Genomic DNA, 26,970 nt, shown 5'->3' with positions numbered 1-26,970 from the left:
ACCATCTAATTGCTCATAACTATCAAATATTACATCTCCCCTCAACTCCTGACTCTTAGACCAATCCTATACTCTGCATCTCCACTTGGATATCTAATAGGTATCTCAAGCTAGACATGTCCAAAACCAAACTCTTGACATTTTCCCCACCGAAACTTGCCATAGTCTTGTTCAACTCTGCAAAGAGCAATTCCATTCTTCTAATTGCTCAGGCCAAAACCTTACAGTCATACTTAACTGTACTCTTCCTCTGACACTCACATCTAATCCATTCGCCAACCTTATCTACTTTGTCTTGAAAACATATTCAGAATCCTACCACTCTTCAACTGCCTCCATCACTACTACCCTCATACAAGCCACCATCATCTCCAGCCTGGAATATTTCAATAGCTTCATAATTGTACCCCCTCTTCCTCCCTTGTCCTTTATGGTCTGTTCTCAACATAGTAGCTAGAGTGATCCTCTTAAAAATTTCTCAGATCATATCATTCCTTTGCTCAAAACACTCCATTAGCATACAATCTTACTTCTAGTAAAAGCCAAACTCCGTAAGCATAGCCTCCCACAAGCCCTTTATGATCTTGCTAACCAACATCTCCCTGGTTTTCTTCTTATTACAGTCCCCTTCGCTCATTCTGCTTCAGCCAGACCTGCTGGTCCTCACACATGCCCAGCACATTCTTGCCTCAGGCCCTCTCCACCTGCCATTCCCCTGCCTGATATCCTCTTTGCTATGATTCACTCCTTTACTTCATTCAGGTCTCCGCTCAAATATCAACTTAACAAGCTATCTCTCACCTCCCAGTATAAAATGGCTCCTTCCCACCCCCTCGGCCTTACCCTACTTTATTTCTCTCTTTAACACTTATCACTACTGGACTCAATTACAAAAAAGAAAAATCAACAAAAACATTTATTTATTTACTATCCAGCTACCTAACCTAGAATGTAAATCTCCTTGAAAACATAAATATATGCTATTCACTGCTATATCCCAAAACCTTAGACTACTGCCTGGCAGACGAAAGACCTGCAGTAATATTTGGTGGATAAATTAATAAAGACTGAAAATATGGATTTTTCTGACAAAAACTACTAATGTAACTTTCAATTTTAACAGCCACTTTTCTATATTTGATGCCTAACTAATAGTTAATTGTTAATAAAATATGTAAAACTAATATGATGACTTTTGTCTCTTTTTGTCCCAAAGACACACACACACACACGTATGAGGTTCACCAGCAAAGGCTGAAGAATTTGTAAGACTTCATAGCACTGCTTTCCTTCACATTGCTTAGCACATTTGAATATACTGAAAGGATGTGTTAAGTTCCTATTTATCTTAAAGTGAATAAATATTTCACCTATAATTCTATATTTGAGTTAATAACAGTACTTTATAAATGTTTATAGAATGTCAATTAAAACTTGACAAAAACTACAAGCATATAAATTTACAGAAGAAATAAAAATAGCCAATAAATATGTGAAACATGCCATTTATGTTAATATACCTTCATGGTTAATTTTCAGCAACTTAAATTGGCATGGGGGGTAAACAGATGGACAGCAGAATTACTTCTAGAAAACCAAAACTAGCAAGAGGTTTCTTACATAAACAAAGAAACGCAGACATTGGATAACCTGCTCACTGATTAGTGTGTGGGGTTGAAATACCTGTGATGGAACAATAGACGATGTGGGGAGCAATCTTGTCTATATCTTCATATCCCAGACCCATTGTGGACAGTTTGCCAGGCACATAGTTTTCCACAAATACATCAGAAACAGCTGCAAGCTGAAGGAAGAGATGAAGATGAGTCAGACTTCTTAAGGGACTTTGAAACTTTCAACAAATCCCCACATGATAGATTTCTAATTTCAGTAAACACAACTGACTCCCACTTTGTATGGTCCAGAAAAAGTAGAATTACAAAGTAGAGTTAGATAAAAAGAAAGGCTCTGGTCAACTACTTGAGCTATTATCACCAGTAAAACAATGGCTATTAAAATTTTCAGTAAGTCCTATAGTATTAAATAAATTCCGCAAATGTTAAATGCAAGAAATATCTAGGCTACATGGTCCAAATACATTCTAAGAAGTTTAGTAGAAAACTAGAATATAAGTATATAAAATATATGAAAAATATCTTTTAAATCATTTACAAAGAATTAAGTACAATATCTTCAGTACTTTCCATCTTTATCATGTAATAGTCCTCATTGCAACACACACAAAAAGATACTTAACACATGTAATCATGTTTCTGAAATGCTTCCATACTTTTCATATGTTTTCTTTCCAAAGAGTTTTAAATGTACTTAATGAACCATTGTTTTCTTTTAAAAAACTATTAAACTATAAGTGAATCAGTAGCTGTCAGAAACAAGACCCAGATTTTGATTCCCAGATCACTGCTGTGGGAATCAGAGGACAATGAACCAATTTACCTCAAAATTCTTTTCAAAATTTCAATTGTGATGACATATCTTTTAAAAATAATACTAGATCACCTAGAGAAATTCATTACAGTAATTCCTGAACACATCCAAGTGCTTAATAACTAGTCAATAAAATTTTAATTGCCATGTTGACATAGATTTAGATATATTCACACATACATGAACTAATGTAATAGAATAAGACTCTAGATTGGGGTAGGCAAAGTTTTTCCGAAATAGGTCAAATAATAAATATTTTAGCCTTTGCAGGCCACTTACATTGCCTGTCACATATCTTACTTATTTTTAATAATCTTTAAAATTTTTTAATCCATGCTTAGTCCATGGGCCATACAAAAACCTGATTTGACCCACCATAGTTCACCAACCTCTGCAGTAGATGGATACAGTTTAATTAACATAAACTTCAGATGCAGACATGTAAATAAATTGAGGGCCTGCCTGTTAATTGTGTCACCAAATTTGGAATATATATATGGAAATGTCAGACTCTATAAAATCTGACGGAGAAGGGACCTTAGAAGACATCTCAAAGAAATAAGCTGTTATCCTACAGAGCTCCTGAAAGAAGGGCAGTAAGAGGCCCAGGTGACCACCTGTCATAAGAATAACAATAAATATAATTCAGATGTAAAACATAGATAGAAAGGGTTAAGGATGCACCCCAAATCTCAAGCCACATAGCCATCTTTTCCAAATTTCAAGTGCTAAACAATATTTGAGCTGCTTCTCATGTAGGCAACCCCATGCAGCATGCTCCAGGGAGAGTCCCAGTAAAGATGCATGTATTTACTGTTAGTGGTTCTACCAAATATTGCTTGGGGGCTTAGTGGGGGTGGGGGTGTTAGTATTAAACACAAAACTACAGTAACACTCCGATTTATTTTCTGAGCCCCTATTTTCTACTTACAAGGCTGTCCTGCAGGCACTTAAGAAAACAAACTACATCAAACATCTGACCTTCTACACTGGTCATATCTTGCAGCTTATGTTCTGCATGGTGCACCATATAGGTCCTTATGCAAGTGGAATTTACTAAATTATTTTTAATTTTAAAAAACCCTGTGTGGAACCTCAGAAAATTAAACACAGAATTATCCTGTGACCCAGCAATGTCACTCCTAAGTACATATCCAAAAGAATTGAAAACAGGGACTAAAACAGATACTTGTATGCAAATGCTCATTGCAGCATTATTCACAATAGCCAAAAGGGGGAAACAGTTCAACTGGCCGTTGAGAGGCAAATGTATTCATCCATTAAGCAGACTGATTCAGCCCCAAAAAGGAATGAAGCTCTGATACATGTTACAACATGGATGAGCCTTGAAAACATTAAGCTAAGTGAAATTAATGAGACACAAAAATACAAATATTGTATGATTTCATTTATATAAAATATCCAGAATCGACAAATTCGTAGAGACAGAAAGTAAAATTAGAGATTACCAAGAGCTTAAGGAAGAGGGAAGAAGAGTTATTGCTTAATGGATGCAGAGTTTCTGTCTGAGGCATAGAAACATTTTGGAAACAGCAGTTAAAATTTCCACAACATTATGAATGTAATTAATGTCACTCACTTATACACTTAAAAATGGTTAAAATGAGAATTTTTATTTTATAAATGTTTTACCACAATAAAAAAGTTTAATCACGTAGGATATTTGTATTTTTAGACTCCTACGAAATACTAAGTCATATTTCAATCCATATAAGCATCAGATGGACCACAAATTCACTGTTTCAATATGACAAGAGAATAAACAAAATGAATAAATTATGCAATAGAAAAGAATTAAAAATATTTTAAGTAACTGAAAGAAGTAGATTAAAAAATATACATGGTATTATCTTATTTTGGGGCAGGGAGGAATGAGTATACAAGGGCAAAAAGAGATTTGATATGATACACTAAAATATTGATCTTTTTTGCCCATGAACAAGTATTACTTGTATAACAAGAAAAAAAAATTTCAACTAAAATTTTTTTACCTACAGAATACCATGTAGTCTGGGTCTATTATAAGAAAAATAGGGAAAAGTTGAGTTTAAGAGTTACAGTTTTCTAATAATAAAGATATCCAGTAGTTTTTATGATTACCCAAGAACTCAATATGTACGCCTTATGAAGTTTATTGATAAAATATCCCTGGAAAAGTGTATAGGACAGAAATTATTCTTTTCTTCATCATATAAATAATTATTTTAAATATGTACTAGCCACTAGATATTGATTCTTAGTGAGCATCATACAACATATTCTCTCTCCCTCTGTTTTAGGATGTTCACCCATTTCAACATGTATTTCACCTATAGCTTTAGCTAAGTCATTCATAAAAGTTCTGAACAGAACAGTACTGAAATCAGAGCCGACAAAAATTTTCCTCTGAGTTATATTGATCTCTATACAATCCACAAGTACTGTACAAGTCAACTGCTTTAGTGGAGACCTAACATATATTGCATTTCCCTGATACAATAATCTACTAGGAAATAAACTGAGGGGGAAAAAAGACTGGATCCCAGTATTACCAGCAATCACCTCTTCCTTGCCTAGGTGCTCACAAATCACCAGCAATCTATTCTAGAGTCTGGCCCAAAAACAAGCAAAATTCTGTATGAGTTAGAGAATGCACCATTTTTTCTTTCTGAAAGGGAAAAATATATATATATATTTCTTCCAGTCACAGAGTCAATAAGAACTAAAATCAATTTGAAATACAGAGTACCTAATTCTGAATTCTCTTTATTAGATATAATTTAGGAACAGACTGGATGAGTAAAATCTGAAATGGAGGACAGAATGATGACAATTTAACCATGCTTGTGAGAAAAGAAATCATAAAATAATTTTTAAATGTTGTGTTGGATAATGTCCTTATTCATTGAAAATGTATTTCGAAGGATTTAAGGGCAAAGTTTCATGGTATCTCTCACTTTCAAATAGGTCAAAATTACATACACACACACACACGAATACATATGTAAATAAGCAAATAGAGCAATGTGTCAAAATTATTGCATTTATGCATAGGGTAAATGAGAGTTCACTATGCTATTCTTTCAACTTTTCTGTATGTTTGAATTTTTCATAATAAAATGTTACAGGGAAGTAAAACTATGACATTGTTCTCTGTTGACCATTATACATGTGCACAGTATGGCCACTGAGACTGTCAACTAATTAACACAGAGAATTATTTGAAACATCAATCATGGTGTTAGAAACTTAGCACATCATATTGCCATGAAAACACCAGGCTCTACAGAGATTTTCTAAACAGAGGTTTTTCACAGAACCTGTTTCTGGTTAGCTTAGTAAAAAAGGAGTCATACTTTTTGCAGCTCTCAGGTATCCAGCAGGTTGCTTTGTATAATGCTTTGGAACTGCTTCTGTAAACTAGAATCACAACCACCAAGGTCTTCAATGCAGAGGTTGTTTTGCTACTCTTAAAGCCAAAAGAGAAACCAATGCCAGAAAAAAAAACTAAGACTAGGCAAAAAAACAATTTTTCCTCAGGGTAGTAAGATATGAAACTCATGAAAGGTATTACTAGCTGAAAGCAATAGACATGAATAATGTTACTGGGCAATCCACTTACCTTTAATATGAGTAGAAATGTACTTTATTGTTATCAATCAGACATGAAGAAAAGTCAGCCCATGATCAAACTTAATTTTTAATTGTTATAGTCTGATAGAAGACACGGGCAGGATCCCAAACACAGTGAGAAGGAAATCCCAGCAATTCATTTATTTTGGTCAGATTTTTCCCTGTAAGCCTAAAATATTCAAATGTACACTGATGTCTTCATAGCAAGGAGTACAAATCCCACCTAATACTGCCTCTTCGAGAAGCCCTAATGAAAAGGTAAGGTTTTTGTTAAATCAAACCTGAAACCTCGACTATTCAAGGTAAAATACCAAAATGTTCCAATACGGAAGCAAAGAAGTAGGAACTCTGAACACTGAAGAGGGAACTGAGAAACCCAGAACAGAAGGAGAAGAATTAAGGAAAGAACAATCTCCTAGATAAAAAATAATAACTACCAAGGAGAAGATAAAAAAAAGGACCTGAGAATGAAGGCGATGGGAGTTGGGTGCAAGTGAGGGTAGCCACTGTAGAAAAATATTGCTAAGCAACAATAATAGAAAACAATTTTAAAAAATCAAACTAAGCTTCAAATGAAAAAAAAAAACCTAGGTTACACTTTGGAAAAGATATAGGAAAACAAGGCAGACTATATCTAGTAAACCAAAATTCTAAATCTGCTGGATTGATCCAACAGAACCAAATGCATGGTCACTAATTCTGATCTTAATAATTAAAAGAAATTATCTATCAATCAGCCAGATAGATAAGGATAGTAGAAGCAAAATAATGCTGCTAAAATTGATGCTTTGGTATAAAACAAATTTGGGGATTTGGTTCTCATCATCAAGCAGATCTACATCCTTACGATTAGATTTTAACCTTTAACAAGGATAGTAAGCAAGTTTTGTCTCACATGATGAATCCAACTTCATGTGCATTGGAAACAATAATAATGGCTAGTAAAGCTAATGAGTGCTGACAAAGGCAGGCATTCTTCTGTATACTTTACACATATTAGGTCAATTCTAACAACAGCCCTAAGAAGTACTATTCTTATCCTCCATCTTACTGATGAAGAAACTAAGGCATAAAGAAGTTAAGAAATTTACCTGAAGTCACATAATTACTAAGTAGAGAAGGCAAGATATGAATCCCAGCGGATTCCAATGCTAGGGTATGCCCCCAACCATTATGCAAACCTGCCCCCCAAGGAAAGATGCCAAAATCAGGTCTGAACATAGCTGCCATGTGAACAGGCATTAGAAAAAGCTGGGCTCACCAGTGAGGTGACCCAGGGTTCAAATTTCAGCTCTTCCCTTTAATAGCTATGTAACCTTTGGAATATCACTTAAGCCTCATGAGATTCACTTACCTCCTGTGAAAATGCAGATTCTAATACCTCATTTATAAGTCAGATTCTGAGGATTTGAGGAGATAATGTAAGTAAAGTGCTCAAGTCTGGGATCTGATGCAATGTAGGCACTCAGTCCATAGTAGCTAGTACTAACATTCTCAAGTATGGAGAAACATTATAGACAATATACAATAGATTACAAACCAAATTATACTTACTATAAAAGTAAAGTTAAAATCTTAATAGCATTTACAGCAAAATTATAGATTGTCAATGAAATAAAGTTTTAAAATACCTTTTCTCTGATGTTTAAATCCCTAATTACAACCTAGCGGGTATGATGCCTTCCATAGAGCATACTATACCTCTTTGATGATTTTCACCCCTTTTGGATCCTTGATATTAACAGCTATGCTCTAAAAATTAAAATATATACATTAGAATAGTATCATAAAGTTTTTCTTATCACTGACAATTCATACCATAGATTCTCTCCCTGAAGCAAATATATTTTCCTCATAAAGAAACATTCAAATCATCTTTATTGATTTACTTTGCAATATGGATATGTTAAGATGATAGCAATGATTATAGTAAAAAAAAAATCCAAATTGTAATGAGCAATCCTCAAAAGAGTAACAATGAACAATCTTCAAAGGAGTAACAAATGGAAAAAATCAACTGATTTTTCTCTTTAATAAAACTATTTGCATTACAAACGATTATCAATTCTCATGAAATGTTTTAAATTAGTTGAGAAGGAAGATTAGTAAAAAGTTCTACTGTTTCTGTATGGTAATGGTGAATGAATAAAATTTAACCTAATTTGAAATGTTATACTACAAAAAAGGGTAGAAACAAACAAGCCAGGATGATATCAAAAACTTTGTTATTATAAGAGAATTACACAAAGAAAGCATAAAAAATAATGATATTCTTACTTTTTTGTTTCGGTTAACACTGAGAAAATAAGTACTTTCTGTCCCCACAAAAGGTGGCCCCCAAGTTCGTGTATCATCACCAGCTCCTGAAAACAACAGTGTGAACTTTTAATTTTTAACTCCAAACATCATGAGAGATTTCAAACCAACAGGTTCACTCATCCTATACATTCACAGGTGCCTGAACAAGACCAGCTCAGGTGAGCGGAACTATCAACCTGGAGGGGACACAGGGCTGCGCTGGGACTGTCCAGACTCTTCACCATTTATGGTGATCACTGAATCCTTCCAACCCATCCCTGAACATCCAAATCCAGAAGGAAATACCATATTGGCAGTCTTTAGATTTACTACATGGCAAATTTGAGGGAAAGATTACTCTTTTTTTGGCAAGAAAGCCAGTCAGCTCTTTCTGTGTTTCTTGGCATTAAATGTACAAAGAAAATGTTGAGTCTGCAAAAGATTTTTGTTAAATATTATTTAAACCAGAATAACATGACGCCGAAAGCATAAGCAACAAAATCAAAAATAAACAAGAAGAACCACATCAAACTAAACTGTTCCCACGCAACAAAAGAAACCATGAACAAAGTGAAAAGACAACCAAAGGAATGGGGAAAACATTTGCAAAACAGAGCTGATAAGGGGTTAATATCCAAAACATATCTAAAGAACTCATTTGACTCAGTATCAAGAAAAAACGATAACCCAGGTAAAACCTGGGCAAAGGGCCTGAAGAGACATTTCTCCAAAGAAGATATATAAGAGGCCAACAGGTACAGGACAAGATGCTCAAAATCACTAGTCATTAGGGAGATGCAAATTAAAACCACAGAAATATCATCTCATGTCTATTACAAGGATTATCACCAAAAAGTCATGAGATAACAAATGTTGGTGTGGACATGGAGAAAAGGAAATCCTTATGCACTCTGGGAGGACTGTAAATTGGTACAGTCACTTCAGATAATGATACAGAGAATTCTCAAAAATTTAAAAACTACCATAAGATCCAGCAATTCCATTTATGGGAATATATCCAAATAAAATGAAAACACTAACTCAAAAATGCACTTCCATGTTCAGAGCAGCATTATTTACAATAGCCAAGACATGGAAACAACCTAAATGTCCATCAAAGGATGAATGGATAAGGAAATTATGTGGGAGAGGGGTGTTTGTGTGTGTGTGTGTGTTTGTATATAAATGTATATATATTTACACATATATATACAAATGGAACATTATTCAGCCTAAAAAATGAGAAAACTCTAGCATTTCTAACAGTATGGATGGACTTCAAAGGAATTATGCTAAGTGAAGTAAGTCAGGCAAAAAAAGAAAAACACTGTTGATCTCACACGTGGAATCTTTCAAAACAAACTCATAACAAAAGAGATCAGACCTGTGGTTACCAGAGACAGGGAGGGGGAACTGAAGGAAGGTGGTGAAAAGATTCAAACTGCCCATCATAAGATTAATAAATAAGTACTAGTAATGCAATGTGCAACATGATGACTATAGCTAATAACACTGCCATGTGATAAATAGGAAAGCTGTTAAGAGAATAAACCCTAAGAGTTCTCATCACAAGAAGAAAATTGTTTTCCTTTTTTCTTTTCTTCTTTCTTTTCTTATTTTATCTATATGAGAAGATGGATGCCAACTGAACCTGTGGTAATAATTTCACAATGTGTGTATATCAAACCATAGTGTTGTATGCCTTAAGCAGTGATGTATATCAGTTACTTCTCCATAAAACTGGAAGAATCTCTGTAGTGACAACAAATTTAAAAAGAAAAAAAAATTAATGAAGAGCAAATTCAGTGAATTTAAAATGCTCCTTTATAATACTTGAATCACCTAGAATCTTGCTTCAAAGTAAAAGTTTAAAACCATCAAAAAATAGGGTATTTTATTCTGGACATCTACTTCAAGTGGTTCTGAAATGCATTTATGTTTGATTCAAAGACAACACTATAAAGTTACAGAAAAAATTTGTCTGCACACAGATAGAAACCACACGAGTGGGAGTGAGGATTTAATAATATGGGTAACTGCTGAACCACTATGTTGTATATTTGAAACTAACATAAGATTGTATATCAACAATATTTCAATAAAAAAGTTGCACAAAACACAACTGCTAGAAAATGTAAATAGAACCCAGAAAATGAATTTAAATGAATCAACAGAAAATGCTAACAATTAAATAGCATAAAATGGTATCACTTAACAATTTTATAGGTTCTGATTAAATACTAATTAAAGAAGTTAATCATGACATAAGCAATTGCACTAACAATATTTACCATTAGCTACCCAAAATGGTCAGCATTTGTGAATGAGTTAATTTCACTTCTAATCTCATTGAAATGATTTAATTAATTTATTAGCCCATTAGACTTGACTCACTGAAACTGATCAAGAAAAATAGCCTTTTAGAAAACAAAACAGAGGCTAAAGAATAGAATCATTTATTTAAAAATTTTTTTAATCCAAGAGAAACAGAGGACAGAGGATAGAGGAATAAAGAAACATTAGTTCTCATGGGAGATGAACCAATATCACAAAACAATAAATGGTAAGTATTAAACAGAAGAGCATACACAAGCAACAGGGAGAGAAAAGGATCTACAAGAGCCTACAAAGGCAATTTCCCAGTAACAAGCCAGTTAGAGGCTTCATAGAAAACATATGTGTGAATCTCTATCCTCAGGATCAGACAGACCTCTCAGAATCAAGAGAAAGCCCAACCACTTCAATTTTTTTTAAAGTTCCCACCACATTAAAAAAATTTTTTAATGAAGCAAATGCCATGATAAGGTAATTCAATCATTATTTTAAATGTTGACATTCATCTCTCAGGTGGAGATTATGCCAGAAATCTAAACTGGAGGCCTACAACAGCTTCCTGCCCCACCTGTCCTTGGTACATATCCAGGGTTTCAAAGGCCCAAGGATCAGTGCTGGTGCACAGGACAGGAAACAAGGGCTATAGGTCACAAATTGTTAACACTGGCAGTTTGAGAGACGTGTTTTATTACACAATTTAAAGTGTTTAACTAGCTGCCATGACTTCAAAATCTGGAGACCTCATATAAAAATTCAGACTGCCTTTCTTAAATGATATTTCAACACACTAATCATTCAGCAAATACTTACTGGGCACCTACCATGTCCCAGACCCAGCTCTGGGCAAAGCAGACACGAAAGAGAACAGATCACCCTCCTGCCCTCACCCCTGCCTACTGGGACAATCCCAGAATATCAGCAGCAGCATTTGTTATCTGGCCCCAGCCACTTCACTCAATTAGGTTACCTGCCTGGCCCTACATGCATACAGTTTACACTCAACTGATTCTAAAAAAAGAAGAAAATATATACTTAAGCTTGATATGCTCTTTGATTACACAAATAAAAATAATCAGAGTCCTACATCAAAAACTACAACCAAATTTTACTTAAGAACTGGAGAAGTGGACTCGGAGGAGACTCATTCTCTGCTGAAATTTGAAAATACTACCAAGTCACTTTTCCTCTTACCTATGCTGAAAAACTATCTCAAAAACCCAAAACAGAGGAGCCAAGATGGCGGCATGAGTAGGACAGCAGAAATCTCCTCCAAAAACCATACATATTTTTGAAAATACAACAAATACAACTATTCCTAAAAGAGAGACCAGAAGATACAGGAAAACCTACATCCACACCTGCAAGAACCCAGCACCTCACGAAGGGAGCAAGATACAAGCCACAGCCTGGTGGGACCCGAGCACACCCCTCACTCCAGCTCCGGTGGGAGGAGAGGAGTCAGAGCAGGGAGGGAGAGGAAGCCCAGGACTGCTAAATACCCAGACCTAGTCATCTGCACTGGGAGCGTAGACACACATTGCATGGGGTGCTGGATACTAGGGAAACGGAACAGTAAAACCTGCGAGTGGGTCCCCGCAGAAAGTGCCCCTGGGACAGAAGAAAAGTGTGTGCTCTTTGAAAGTCTTAACGGACAGGGATGTCACAGCTGGACAGAAGCATCCCGGCACACTCAGCCCAGCAGCTGAGTTCCCAGGGAACTCTGGGCAACCTAACCCCCTGGGCAACAGCACAGCTCTGAGGCCCCTCATGATGATAAACAGCCTCCCGCCGTTCCCCCTCCAGTGTGGCCCAGCATACCAGAGCAGCAGCCTGAGGCCGGCCATGCCGACAGCGGCTGTGCACAGTGCCACAGCGACCCGGGCAAGAATCAGAGACCCCGTCTGCGTGCAGCTGCCCAGCACAAGCTGCTAAGGGTCGCTGTTCTCCCAGGAGAGGAATGCAAGGAGCAAGCAGTAAGGGATTTTGTTCTCCCAGCTGACACATGCAACATCTGCCCATCACCATGAAAAGGCAGAAGAATTTGGTTCAGACCAGAATCACACAGGCATCCTCCCCTGAGAGGGAACCTGAGGAGATAGACCTAACCAATCTTCCTGAAAAAGAATTCAAAATAAAGGTCATAACCATGCTGATGGACTTTCAGACAAATATGCAGGAGCTAAGGAGTGAGAATACAGAAATAAAACAATCTCTGGAAGGACTTAAAAGCAGAATGCATGAGATGCAAGAGGCCATTAGTGGAATAGAAACCAGAGAACAGGAATGCAGAGGAGCTGACACAGAGAGAGATAAAAGGATCTCCAGGAATGAAAGAATATTGAGAGAACTATGTGACCAATCCAAAAGGAACAATATCCACATTATAGGGGTACCAGAAGAAGAGAGAGAAAAAGGGATGGAAAGTGTCTTTGAAGAAATAATTGCTGAAAACTTCCCCAAACTGGGGGAGGAAATAGCCTCTCAGACAACGGAAACACACAGAACTCCCAACACAAAGGACCCAAGGAGGACAATACCAAGACACATAATAATTAAAATGGCAAAGATCAAGGACAAAGACAGAGTATTAAAGGCAGCCAGAGAGAGAAAAAAGGCCACCTACAAAGGAAAACCCACCAGGTTATCATCACACTTCCCAACAGAAATGTTACAGGCCAGAAGAGAATGGCATGATATATTTAATGCAATGAAACAGAAGGGCCTTGAACCAAGAATACTGAATCCAGCACGATTATCATTTAAATATGAAGGAGGGATTAAACAATTCCCAGACAAGCAAAAGTTGAAGGAATTTGCCTCACACAAACCACCTCTACAGGGTATTTTAGAGAGATTGCTTTAAATGGAAGCACTCCTAAGGCTAAACAGATGTCACCAGAGAAAATGAAATAACAGCAAAGAAAGCAGAACAATCAAATACTAACTAAAGGCAAAAAATAAAATCAACTACCCATAATAGCAGTCAAAGGAAATACAAAAAAGCACACACACACAAAAAAATAACCTAACATACAAAGAATGGAGGAGAAGGAATAAGAAGGGAGAGAAATAAAGAATCATCAGACTGTGTTTATAATAGCTCACTAAGCAAGTTAAGTTAGACAGTAAGATAGTAAAGAAGCAAACTTTGAACCTTTGGTAACCACGAACCTAAAGCCTGTAATGGCAATAAGTATACATTTTTCAATAATCACCCTAAATGTAAATGGACTAAATGCACCAATCAAAAGACACAGAGTAATAGAATGGATAAAAAAGCAAGTCCCATCTATATGCTGCTTACAAAAGACTCACCTCAAACTCAAAGACATGCACAGACCAGAAGTCAAGGGATGGAAAAAGATATTTCACACAAACAACAAGGAGAAAAAAGCAGGTGTTGCAGTATTTGTATCAGACAAAATAGACTTCAAAACAAAGAAAGTCACAAGAGATAAAGAAGGACATTATATAATGATAAAGGGGTCAGTCCAACAGGAGGATATAACCATTATAAATATATATGCACCCAATACAGGAGCACCAACATATGTGAAACAAATACTAACAGAATTAAAGGAGGAAATAGAATGCAATGCATTTATTTTAGGAGACTTCAACACACCACTCACTCCAAAGGACAGATCCACCAGACAGAAAATAAGTAAGGACACAGAGGCACTGAACAACACACTAGAACAGATGGACCTAATAGACATCTACAGAACTCTACACCCAAAAGCAACAGGATACACATTTTCTCAAGTGTACATGGAACATTCTCCAGAATAGACCACATACTAGACAACAAAAAGAGCCTCAGTAAATTAAAAAAGACTGAAATTCTACCAACCAACTTCTCAGACCACAAAGGTATAAAACTAGAAATAAATTGTACAAAGAAAGCAAAAAGGCTCACAAACACATGGAGGCTTAACAAAATCCTCCTAAATAATCAATGGATCAACGACCAAATAAAAATAGAGATCAAGCAATATATGGAAACAAATGACAACAACACAAAGCCCCAACTTCTGTGGGATGCAGCAAAAGCAGTTTTAAGAGGAAAGTATACAGCAATCCAGGCATACTTAAAAAAGGAAGGTTCAATCCCAAATGAATAGTCTAAATATACAATAATTGAAATTGGAAAAAGAAGAACAAATGAGGCCTAAAGTCAGCAGAAGAAGGGACATAATAAAGATCAGAGAAGAAATAAATAAAATTGAGAAGAAAAAAACAATAGAAAAAAATCAATGAAACCAAGATCTGGTTCTTTGAGAAAATAAACAGAATAGATAAGCCCCTAGCCAGACTTATTAAGAGAAAAAGAGAATCAACACAGATCAACAGAATCAGAAATGAGAAAGGAAAAATCACGACGGACCCCACAGAAACACAAAGAATTATCAGAGAATACTACAAAAACTATATGCTACCAAGCTGGAAAACCTAGAAGAAATGGACAACTTCCTAGAAAAATACAACCTTCCAAGACTGACCAAGGAAGAAACACAAAATCTAAACAGACCAATTAGCAGCAACGAAATTGAAGCAGTAATCAAAAAACTACCCAAGAGCAGAACTCCCAGGCCAGATAGACTTACCGCGGAGTTTTATCAGACATACAGAGAAGACATAATACCCATTCTCCTTAAAGTTTTCCAAAAAATAGAAGAAGAGGGAATACTTCCAGACTCATTCTATGAAGCCAGCATCACCCTAATACCAAAACCAGGCAAAGACTCCACCAAAATAGAAAATTACAGACCAATATCCCTAATGAACATAGATGCAAAAATACTCAACAAAATATTAGCAAACTGGGGGGCGGAGCCAGGATGGCGGAGTGAGTAGAGCAGTGGAAATCTCCTCCCAAAAACACATAGAGCTATGAAAATATACCAAAGAAAAATCTTCCTAAAATAGAGACCACAGGACACAGGACAACATCCAGACCACATCCACACCTGCAAGAACCCAACGCCTTGTGAAGGGGGTAAGATACAAGCCCCGGCCCTGCGGGACCCGAGCGCCCCTCCCCCCGGCTCCCGGCGGGTGGAAAGAAACCGAGCGGTTTTTTTTTGGCAAGTGCTTTTTGGAAGCCTTAAAGGGACGGGCCCCCGTTGCTAGGGAGGCAGGGTGGCAGGACCGGTAGCAGGTGCCTGGGACCGGCGCCTGGGGACAAAGAATATCCCGCATTTCTCCCTGCGGGACCGGCGGGCGGGTGCCTGAGACCAGCGATTGAGGACGGAGGAAATCGCGCGTTTTTCCCCTTTTTTTTTTCTCTTTTTGGCGAGCGCTTTTTGGAAGCCTTAAAGGGACAGGGACCCCGGTGCTAGGGAGGCAGGGTGGCGGGACTGGTGAGCGGGTGCCTGGGACCGGCGCCTGAGGACAAAGAATATCCCACGTTTTTCCCTGCGGGACCGGGGGGCGGGTGCCTGAGACCGGCACTTGAGGACAGAGGAAATCGCGCGTTTTTCCCCTTTTTTTTTCTCTTTTTTGCGAGTGCTTTTTGGAAGCCTAAAAGGGACAGGGACCCTGGTGCTAGGGAGGCAGGGCGGCGGGACTGGTGAGCGGGTGCCTGGGACCGGTGCCTGAGGACAAAGAATATCGCGTGTTTTTCCCTGTGGGACTGGTGGGCGGGTGCCTGAGACCGGCACCTGAGGACGGAGGAAATCGCGCATTTTTCCCCTTTTTTTCTCTCTTTTTGGCGAGTGCTTTTTGGAAGCCTTATAGGGACAGGGACCCCGGTGCGAGGGAGGCAGGGCGGCGGGACTGGTGAGCGGGTGCCTGGGACCAGCGCCTGAGGACAAAGAATATCGAGCGTTCCTTCCCTGCGGGACCGGTGGGTGGGTGCTTTTTGGAAGCCTTGAAAGGACAGGGACCCTGGTGCTAGGGAGACAGGGCAGCAGGACCAGTGAGCGGGTGCCTGGGAACGGCACCTGAGGACAAAAAAAAAAAAAAAAAAAAAAATCGCGTGTTTTTTCCTTTTTTTTTTTCCTTTCTGTTCCCTCTCTCATTGCTGCTGTTGTTGTTTTGGTTTGGAGAGTGCTTTTTGGAAGTCTTAAAGGGGCAGGACAGGTAACTTAGACCAGAGGCAGGGAATCTGGGGATCTCTGGGCACTCTAACCCCCTGGGCAGCAGGGAGCACAGAGGCCCCTTACGGAGATAAATAGCCTCCCGGCCGCTCCCCCTCCAACGGGGCTCCACCATTTTGGAGGAACAGCCCCAGCCAGGCCAAGCCCACAGCAACAGCAGAGATAAACCCCAAAGCAACTGGGCAGGAAGCAGAAGCCCTGTCTGCGCACAGCTGCCCAGCACAAGCCACTAGAGGTCGCTATTCTCCCAGGAGAAGGCCACAAACCAACAAGAAGGGAAGCTCTTCCAGTGGTCACTTGTACCAGATCTGCAAACTATCTCTATCACCATGAAAAGGCAAAACTACAGGCAGACAAAGATCACAGAGACAACACCTGAGAGGGAGACAGACCTAACCAGTCCTCCTGAAAAAGAATTCAAACTAAAAATCATGAGCATGCTGACAGAGATGCAGAGAAAAATGCAAGAGCAATGGGATGAGATGCAGAGAAAAATGCAAGAGCAGTGGGATGAGATGCAGAGAAAAATGCAAGAGCAGTGGGATGAAGTCCGGAAGGAGATCACAGATGTCAGGAAGGAGATCACAGAAGTGAAACAATCCCTGGAAGGATTTATAAGCAGAATGGATAAGATGCAAGAGGCCATTGAAGGAATAGAAGCCAGAGAACAGGAACGTATAGAAGCTGACATAGAGAGAGATAAAAGGATCTCCAGGAATGAAACAACACTAAGAGAAATATGTGCCCAATACAAAAGGAATAATATTCATATTATAGGGATACCAGAAGAGGAAGAAAGAGGAAAAGGGATAGAAAGTCTCTTTGAAGAAATAATTGCTGAAAACTTCCCCAAACTGGGGGAGGAAATAATCGAACAGACCATGGAATTACACAGAACTCCCAACAGAAAGGATCCAAGGAGGACAACACCAAGACACATAGTAATTAACATGGCAAGGATCAAGGACAAGGAAAGAGTTTTAAAGGCAGCTAGAGAGAAAAAGGTCACCTATAAAGGAAAACCCATCAGGCTAACATCAGACTTCTCGACAGAAACCCTACAGGCCAGAAGAGAATGGCATGATATACTTAATGCAATGAAACAGAAGGGCCTTGAACCAAGGATACTGTATCCAGCACGACTATCATTTAAATATGATGGCAGGATTAAACAATTCCCAGACAAGCAAAAGCTGAGGGAATTTGCTTCCCACAAACCACCTCTACAGGGCATCCTACAAGGACTGCTCTAGATGGGAGCACCCCTAAAAAGAGCACAGAACAAAACACACAACATATGAAGAATGGAGGAGGAGGAATAAGAAGGGAGAGAAGAAAAGAATCTCCAGACAGTGTATATAACAGCTCAATAAGCGAGCTAAGTTAGGCAGTAAGATACTAAAGAAGCTAACCTTGAACCTTTGGTAACCACGAATCTAAAGCCTGCAATGGCAATAAGTACATATCTCTCAAGAGTCACCCTAAATGTAAATGGACTTAATGCACCAATCAAAAGACATAGAGTAATAGAATGGATAAAAAAGCAAGACCCATCTATATGCTGCTTACAAGAAACTCACCTTAAACCCAAAGATAAGCATAGACTAAAAGTCAAGGGATGGAAAAACATATTTCAGGCAAACAACAGTGAGAAGAAAGCAGGGGTTGCAGTACTAATATCAGACTTCAAAACAAGGAAAGTAACAAGAGATAAAGAAGGATACTACATAATGATAAAGGGCTCAGTCCAACAAGAGGATATAACCATTCTAAATATATATGCACCCAATACAGGAGCACCAGCATATGTGAAGCAAATACTAACAGAACTAAAGACGGAAATAGACTGCAATGCATTCATTGTAGGAGACTTCAACACACCACTCACCCCAAAGGATAGATCCACCGGGCAGAAAATAAGTAAAGACACACAGGCACTAAACAACACACTAGAACAGATGGACCTAATAGACATCTATAGAACTTTACATCCAAAAGCAACAGGATATACATTCTTCTCAAGTGCACATGGAACATTCTCCAGAATAGACCACATACTAGCTCACAAAAAGAGCCTCAGTAAATTCCAAAATATTGAAATTCTACCAACCAATTTTTCAGACCACAAAGGTATGAAAGTAGAAATAAATTCTACAAAGAAAACAAAAAGGCTCACAAACACATGGAGGCTTAACAACATGCTACTAAATAATCAATGGATCAATGAACAAATCAAAATAGAGATCAAGGAATATATAGAAACAAATGACAACAACAACACTAAGCCCCAACTTCTGTGGGATGCAGCGAAAGCACTCTTAAGAGGAAAGTATATAGCAATCCAGGAACACTTGAAGAAGGAAGAACAATCCCAAATGAATAGTCTAACATCACAATTATTAAAACTGGAAAAAGAAGAACAAATGAGGCCCAAAGTCAGCAGAAGGAGGGACATAATAAAGATCAGAGAAGAAATAAACAAAATTGAGAAGAATAAAACAATAGCAAAAATCAATGAAACCAAGAGCTGGTTCTTTGAGAAAATAAACAAAATAGATAAGCCTCTAGCCCAACTTATTAAGAGAAAAAGAGAGTCAACACAAATCAACATAATCAGAAATGAGAATGGAAAAATCACAACAGACTCCACAGAAATACAAAGAATTATTAAAGACTACTATGAAAACCTATATGCCAACAAGCTGGAAAACCTAGAAGAAATGGACAACTTCCTAGAAAAATACAACCTCCCAAGACTGACCAAGGAAGAAACACAAAAGCTAAACAAACCAATTACAAGCAAAGAAATTGAAACAGTAATCAAAAAACTACCAAAGAACAAAACCCCGGGGCCGGACGGATTTACCTCAGAATTTTATCAGACACACAGAGAAGACATAATACCCATTCTCCTTAAAGTGTTCCACAAAATAGAAGAAGAGGGAATACTCCCAAACTTATTCTATGAGGCCAACATCACCCTAATACCAAAACCAGGAAAAGACCCCACCAAAAAAGAAAATTACAGACCAATATCCCTGATGAATGTAGATGCAAAAATACTCAATAAAACATTAGCAAACACAATTCAACAGTATTTCAAAAGGATCATACACCATGACCAAGTGGGGTTCATCCCAGGGATGCAAGGATGGTACAACATTCGAAAATCCATCAACATCATCCACCACATCAACAAAAAGAAAGACAAAAACCACATGAGCATCTCCGTAGATGCTGAAAAAGCATTTGACAAAATTCAACATCCATTCATGATAAAAACTCTCAGCAAAATGGGAATAGAGGGCAAGTACCTCAACATAATAAAGGCCATATATGATAAACCCACAGCCAGCATTATACTGAACAGCGAGAAGCTGAAAGCATTTCCTCTGAGATCGGGAACCAGACGGATGCCCACTCTCCCCACTGTTATTTAACATAGTACTGGAGGTCCTAGCCACGGCAATCAGACAAAACAAAGAAATACAAGGAATCCAGATTGGTAAAGAAGAAGTTAAACTGTCACTATTTGCAGATGATATGATACTGTACATAAAAAACCCTAAAGACTCCACTCCAAAACTACTGGAACTGATATCAGAATACAGAAAAGTTGCAGGATACAAAATTAACACACAGAAATCTGTAGCTTTCCTATACACTAACAACGAATCAATAGAAAGAGAAATCAGGAAAACAATTCCATTCACCATTGCATCAAAAAGAATAAAATACCTAGGAATAAACCTAACCAAAGACGTGAAAGACTTATACTCTGAAAACTACAAGTCACTCTTAAGAGAAATTAAAGGGGACACTAATAAATGGAAACTCATCCCATGCTCATGGCTAGGAAGAATTAATATCGTCAAAATGGCCATCCTGCCCAAAGCAATATACCGATTTGATGCAATCCCTCTCAAATTACCAGCAACATTCTTCAATGAATTGGAACAAATAATTCAAAAATTCATATGGAAACACCAAAGACCCCGAATAGCCAAAGCAATCCTGAAAAAGAAGAATAAAGTAGGGGGGATCTCACTCCCCAACTTCAAGCTCTACTATAAAGCCATAGTAATCAAGACAATTTGGTACTGGCACAAGAACAGAGCCACAGACCAGTGGAACAGATTAGAGACCCCAGAAATTAACCCAAACATATATGGTCAATTAATATTTGATAAAGGAGCCATGGACATACAATGGCAAAATGACAGTCTCTTCAACAGATGGTGCTGGCAAAACTGGACAGCTACATGTAGGAGAATGAAACTGGACCATTCTCTTACCCCATATACAAAGGTAAACTCAAAATGGATCAAAGACCTGAATGTAAGTCATGAAACCATTAAACTCTTGGAAAAAAACATAGGCAAAAACCTCTTAGACATAAACATGAGTGATCTCTTCTTGAACATATCTCCCCGGGCAAGGAAAACAACAGCAAAAATGAGCAAGTGGGACTACATTAAGCTGAAAAGCTTCTGTACAGCGAAAGACACCATCAATAGAACAAAAAGGAACCCTACAGTATGGGAGAATATATTTGAAAATGACAGATCCGATAAAGGGTTGACGTCCAGAATATATAAAGAGCTCACACACCTCAACAAACAAAAAACAAATAACCCAATTAAAAAATGGGCAGTGGAACTGAACAGACAGTTCTCCAAAAAAGAAATACAGATGGCCAAGAGACACATGAAAAGATGCTCCACATCACTAATTATCAGAGAAATGCAAATTAAAACTACAATGAGGTATCACCTCACACCAGTAAGGATAGCTGCCATCCAAAAGACAAACAACAACAAATGTTGGCGAGGCTGTGGAGAAAGGGGAACCCTCCTACACTGCTGGTGGGAATGTAAATTAGTTCAACCATTGTGGAAAGCAGTATGGAGGTGTTTTATTGTGTATTAAAGCAAGTATTGATAGTTTACTTAATTTACACTATTCCTTGCTGAGTGTATTGTTAGCAATGGGGCTAATGTTCTTAAACTGGCTTACTTAAAGGGTTGCAATGATGTGAGAGGAAGATGGACCTGCTGCCATAAAAGACATGGAATTTGGTTCTGATAATGACTGAGCTTCTGTACTTTTCTACTTTGCTGTATGTATAATAATTGTTGGAATGTTAAGATAACTTGTGCTTTTTTAAATACTTAACTGTTTGTACAGGAAATGTTTTCCTAAAGCATGGTTTAGAACTGTGAATTATTCCTAGAGATTGTGTTGGAAGTTGCTAATATCTGCTGTATGGAAACCTTGGATTACCTTTCAAAATAAATATTGCTATTGTTGTAAAAAAAACAAAAACAAAAAAACAAAAACAAAAAAAATATTAGCAAACCGAATTCAAAAATACATCAAAAGGATCATACACCACGATCAAGTGGGATTCATCTCAGGGATTCAAGGATGGTACAACAATCAAAAATCCATCAACATCATCCACCACATCAACAAAAAGAAGGACAAAAATTCACATGATCATCTCCATAGACGCTGAAAAAGCATTCGACAAAATTCAACATCCATTCATGATAAAAACTCTCAGCAAAATGGGTATAAAGGGCAAGTACCTCAACATAATAAAGGCCATATATGAAAAACCTACAGCCAACATCATACTGAACAGCTAGAAGCTGAAAACATTTCCTCTAAGATCGGGAACAAGACAGGGATGCTCACTCTCCCCACTGTTACTCAACATAATATTGGAGGTCCTAGCCACTGCAATTAGACAAAACAAAGAAATACAAGGAATCCAGATTGGTAAAGAAGAAGTCAAACAGTCACTATTTGCAGATGACATGATACTGTACATAAAAAACCCTAAAGACTCCACTCCAAAATTACTAGAACTAATATTGGAATACAGCAAGGTTGCAGGATACAAAATTAATACACAGAAATCTGAGGTGTTCCTATACACTAACAATGAACTAATAGAAAGAGAAACCAGGAAAATAATTCCATTCACAATTGCATCAAAAAGAATAAAGTACCTAGGAATAAACCTAACCAAGGAAGTGAAAGAATATACCCTGAAAACTGCAAGACATTCTTAAGAGAAATTAAAGAGGACACTAACACGTGGAAACTCATCCTATGCTCCTGGCTAGGAAGAAATAATATCGTCAAAATGGCCATCCTGCCCAAAGGAATATACAGATTGAATGCAATCCCTATCAAATTACCAACAGCATTCTTTAACGAACTAGAACAAATAGTTCAAAAATTCATATGGAACCACCAAAGACCCCGAATAGCCAAAGCAATCCTGAGAAGGAAAAATAAAGTGGAGGGGATCTCACTCCCCAACTTCAAGCTCTACTATAGAGCCACGGTAATCAAGACAATTCGGTACTGGCACAAGAACAGAGCCACAGATCATTGGAACAGAATAGAGTCTCCAGACATTAACCCAAACATATATGGTCAATTAATATACGATAAAGGAGCTATGGACATACAATGGGGAATGACAGTCTCTTCAACAGCTGGCGTTGGCTAAACTGGACAGCTACATGTAAGAGAATGAAACTGGATCACTGTCTAACCCCACACACAAAAGTAAATTTGAAATGGATCAAAGACCTATATGTAAGTCATGAAACCTTAAAACTCTTAGAAAAAAACATAGGCAAAACTCTCATGGACATAAACATGAGTGACTTCTTCATGAACATATTCCCCCGGCAAGGGAAACAAAAGCAAAAATGAACAAGTGGGACTACATCAAGCTGAAAAGCTTCTGTACCGCAAAGGACACCATCAACAGAACAAAAAGGTATCCTACAGTATGGGAGAATATATTCATAAATGACAGATCCGATAAAGGGTTGACATCCAAATTACATAAAGAGCTCACACACCTCAACAAACAAAAAGCAAATAATCCAATTAAAAAATGGGCAGAGGAGCTGAACAGACAGTTCTCCAAAGAAGAAATTCAGATGGCCAACAGACACATGAAAAGATGCTCCACACCGCTTGTCATCAGAGAAATGCAAATTAAAACCACAATGAGATATCACCTCACACCAGTAAGGATCGCCACCATCCAAAAGACAACAACAACAAATGTTGGTGAGGTTGTGGAGAAAGGGGAACACTCCTACACTGCTGGGGGGAATGTAAATTAGTTCAACCATTGTGGAAAGCAGTATGGAGGTTCCTCAAAAAGCTCAAAATAGAAATACCATTTGACCCAGGAATCCCACTTCTAGGAATTTACCTTAAAAATGCAGCAGCCCAATTTGAAAAAGACATATGCACCCCTATGTTTATTGCAGCACTATTTACAATAGCCAAGAAATGGAAGCAACCTAAGTGTCCATCAGTGTCCATCAGTTATAAAATGAGAAAATGTTTCTTTCATCAGAAATAGAAAAGGACATAGGTTGGGATATTTGGGTCCTTTACTGATGGATGTTGGTTCCTTGTCCTTCTCTCTGTCTGTGCCCTACTTCTTCCTTTTACCCATTCCTTGTGACCCTTGTCCTTGCCTTCCCTTCACCCCAGAGTGAGGTGTGTGGTCAGGCCAACTCTAAGCTCAGTCTCAACAGCAAGGCTTTGTGGGCCTAAGGAGGCCAGGATCAGAGCTTACTACCTGGATATTCCTTATTAGCTGTGTGACTTTGGACAAATTACTTTATCTCTCTGTGTCTGTCTTCTCATTTATAATCGAGGAACAATGATATCAGCTCAAAAGGTTGTCAAAAAGATTATTTAATACAATTAACATAGACAAAGTGCTTAGAACTATGCCTGGCCCTATGATAAATGTTGTTGGCATCATTATTACATGTTCCATCACAGTTTCTACCAAAGGCTTTCAGGCACATGGGAAGGACCTGGCTTAAGCCTTGGGCTTTGGCACAAAGAGCAGAAAGAGATCATTAGTATAGGTCTAGAGGGAAATAAAGGAAGGAGAACAGAAAATAATCATTTCATTTTAATTCTCTCCTCATCCCATATACAGGTACATGGATATTTAAAGACCTATATAAAATATTTATTAGCTTGCTTCTATGTTTCAAAGGCATCAATAGCTTTACCTGGTCTTTCCACTTTTATAACTTCTGCTCCAAGATCTCCTAAATTCATAGTTGCAAAAGGTCCTGCCAGTACTCTACAATGTTAACAATGATAAACACATTAATTACCATCTTGAAGATTTTTATATTCTTTTCTTAACAGTCCAACAACAGACAAGCTCATATAATGCTAGTAAGAATTAAAATTGTCATAACTGTTCAAAAAAATAATTTGGTCATATGTATCAAGAGCTTTAAGAAGTATATTCCTTTAGATGGAGTAATTCTACTTTCAGAATTCTGTCCTAAGGAGGAAATTGAAAGATTTCCTTAAGCAAAAATTTACATACAAGGAAGACTACTATAATAAAAGGGAAATATTGGGGGGATGAGTAATTATGTGACAACAATAAATAAAATATCATCTTGTTTTTCTTGAATTTTGAGTGATATGGGAAAATATTCAAAGTGTAACATTATGTTTAAAATGTGGGTAAACTAATATTAATATAGTTCCAATTTTCATTTCTAAAAATTATGAAGAGATATGCAGATAGGAAAAAATGCATAAATATTATACGAATTGTCTCTCAGAATGATGACATTACAGAAATTCTTTTCTTTTTCCTTTCCAAAATTTTGATAATCCGCATATACACATCCTCTTAAAATTCAAATAATAAATGAATGCTTTTTTGAGGAAGGAAAAAAAATCACAAAAACAGAAATAAACCAATACAAACCTTGTTAGATCAAGAATTTTTACACCCTTCAATGGCTTCATATTTTCAGTATCTGGCAAAACACATAAAATATTTGAACAGTTTTAGTTACTAATTTTCAGGAGGAAGAAAGCAGAATTCTTCATATTCTGTTTTAAGTAATCTCTATTACTACCAAAAGAAGTATTTTTTCCTTCACAATATTTCTGCTTTAAATGTAACTCAGAAACCTTGATTTGAGACACAGTTAAGTCAATGGGTAAAAATGAAAGCCTCTGGTACCAGATTACACCCAATTAGTAAAGTCCAAAACTACATATAAAATGGTTTATCTAATGAAAAATAAAAAGTGGAAGGAGGGAGGGATGTATAGGCTGAGCATAGAGGATTTTTAGGCACTAAAAATACTCTGTATGATTCCATAATGATAGATATAACTCATTATCATTGTCCAAACCACAGAACATTCAACACCAAGAGTGAGCCCTAAGGTAAACTACGGACCCTGGGTGATTATGACCTGTCCAGGTAGGTTCATCCATTGTAACAAATATCCCACTCTGAGGGGGAGTTTTATAATAAAGGATGCTGTGCATGTATACGGACAGGGGGACAGGGGGAATCTCTGCACCTTCCTCTCAATTTTGCTGTGAACCTATAACTACTCTAAAAAAACTAAGTCTTTAAAAAAAAAACAAAAATTGAACTAAACAACAAAAAGGTAACAACAAAGACCTCTGCATATTTGTTCTACATTTAAAACAGGGATAAAATAATGCATTTTAAAAGTTTTTATTAAACAATTTACAATCATATGCATATTTTCTTTTTCTCAAGAAAAAGAGCTATAACGACAAGAGCTTTAAAGTATATATATATAATATGAATATATATATAATATATAGCTCACGATAAGAGCTATTAAAATAAGTAGATAGGTGAATAATCACATCCATAATTCACTTAAAATATTTAACATTAACATTAAATCACAAAGTCAAATTCTAGCCAAATAGCTTACAAAATTTAGATCATAATGCCTGAAATCAAGCTAACTTTTGGGGGAAAATGAACTATAATTCAATACATCTTTTTAAAAATAGACTTTATTTCTTACAGCAGTTTTAGATTCACAGCAAAGTCGAACAGACAGTAGGGAGAATTCCCACATGCCCCTTTCCCCTACACATGCATAGCCTCCCCCACTAACAATTGATGGATCTACATCTGATGCATCACTATCATCCCAAGTCCATAGTTTACACTATTCACCCTTGCTGTTGTATATGTTATGGGTTTGAACAACTGCACAATGGTATGTATGCATCATTATAGTATCACACAGAGTAGTTTCACTGCCCTAAAAATCCTCTGTGCTCCACC

The 26,970-nt window shown here is 37.4% G+C and overlaps 1 protein-coding gene across 10 annotated transcripts in view; it reads right to left on the bottom strand.

The window, feature by feature from the left end:
- SUGCT (succinyl-CoA:glutarate-CoA transferase) overlaps window positions 1–26,970 on the bottom strand; it is a 777,770-nt gene that overhangs the window by 734,337 nt on the left and 16,463 nt on the right. For all 10 annotated transcript variants that reach the window (XR_012132408.1, XM_073239072.1, XM_073239068.1 and 7 more), the window contains exons 2-6: window positions 25,609–25,660; window positions 24,887–24,960; window positions 8,359–8,444; window positions 7,783–7,833; window positions 1,684–1,804 (exon numbers count right to left, since the gene is read on the bottom strand). Coding sequence is in view for 9 of the 10 variants with exons in the window: in XM_073239072.1 (XP_073095173.1) it covers window positions 1,684–1,804; window positions 7,783–7,833; window positions 8,359–8,444; window positions 24,887–24,960; window positions 25,609–25,660 (384 nt within the window). In the remaining variant the exon portion in view is untranslated. The remainder of the gene's footprint in view (window positions 1–1,683; window positions 1,805–7,782; window positions 7,834–8,358; window positions 8,445–24,886; window positions 24,961–25,608; window positions 25,661–26,970) is intronic.

This window comes from Manis javanica, chromosome 6 (assembly GCF_040802235.1).
Source record: "Manis javanica isolate MJ-LG chromosome 6, MJ_LKY, whole genome shotgun sequence".
NCBI lineage: Eukaryota > Metazoa > Chordata > Mammalia > Pholidota > Manidae > Manis > Manis javanica.
The sequence above is the reverse complement of the archived record's forward strand: the minus strand, read 5'-3'. Positions and strand labels throughout refer to the sequence as shown.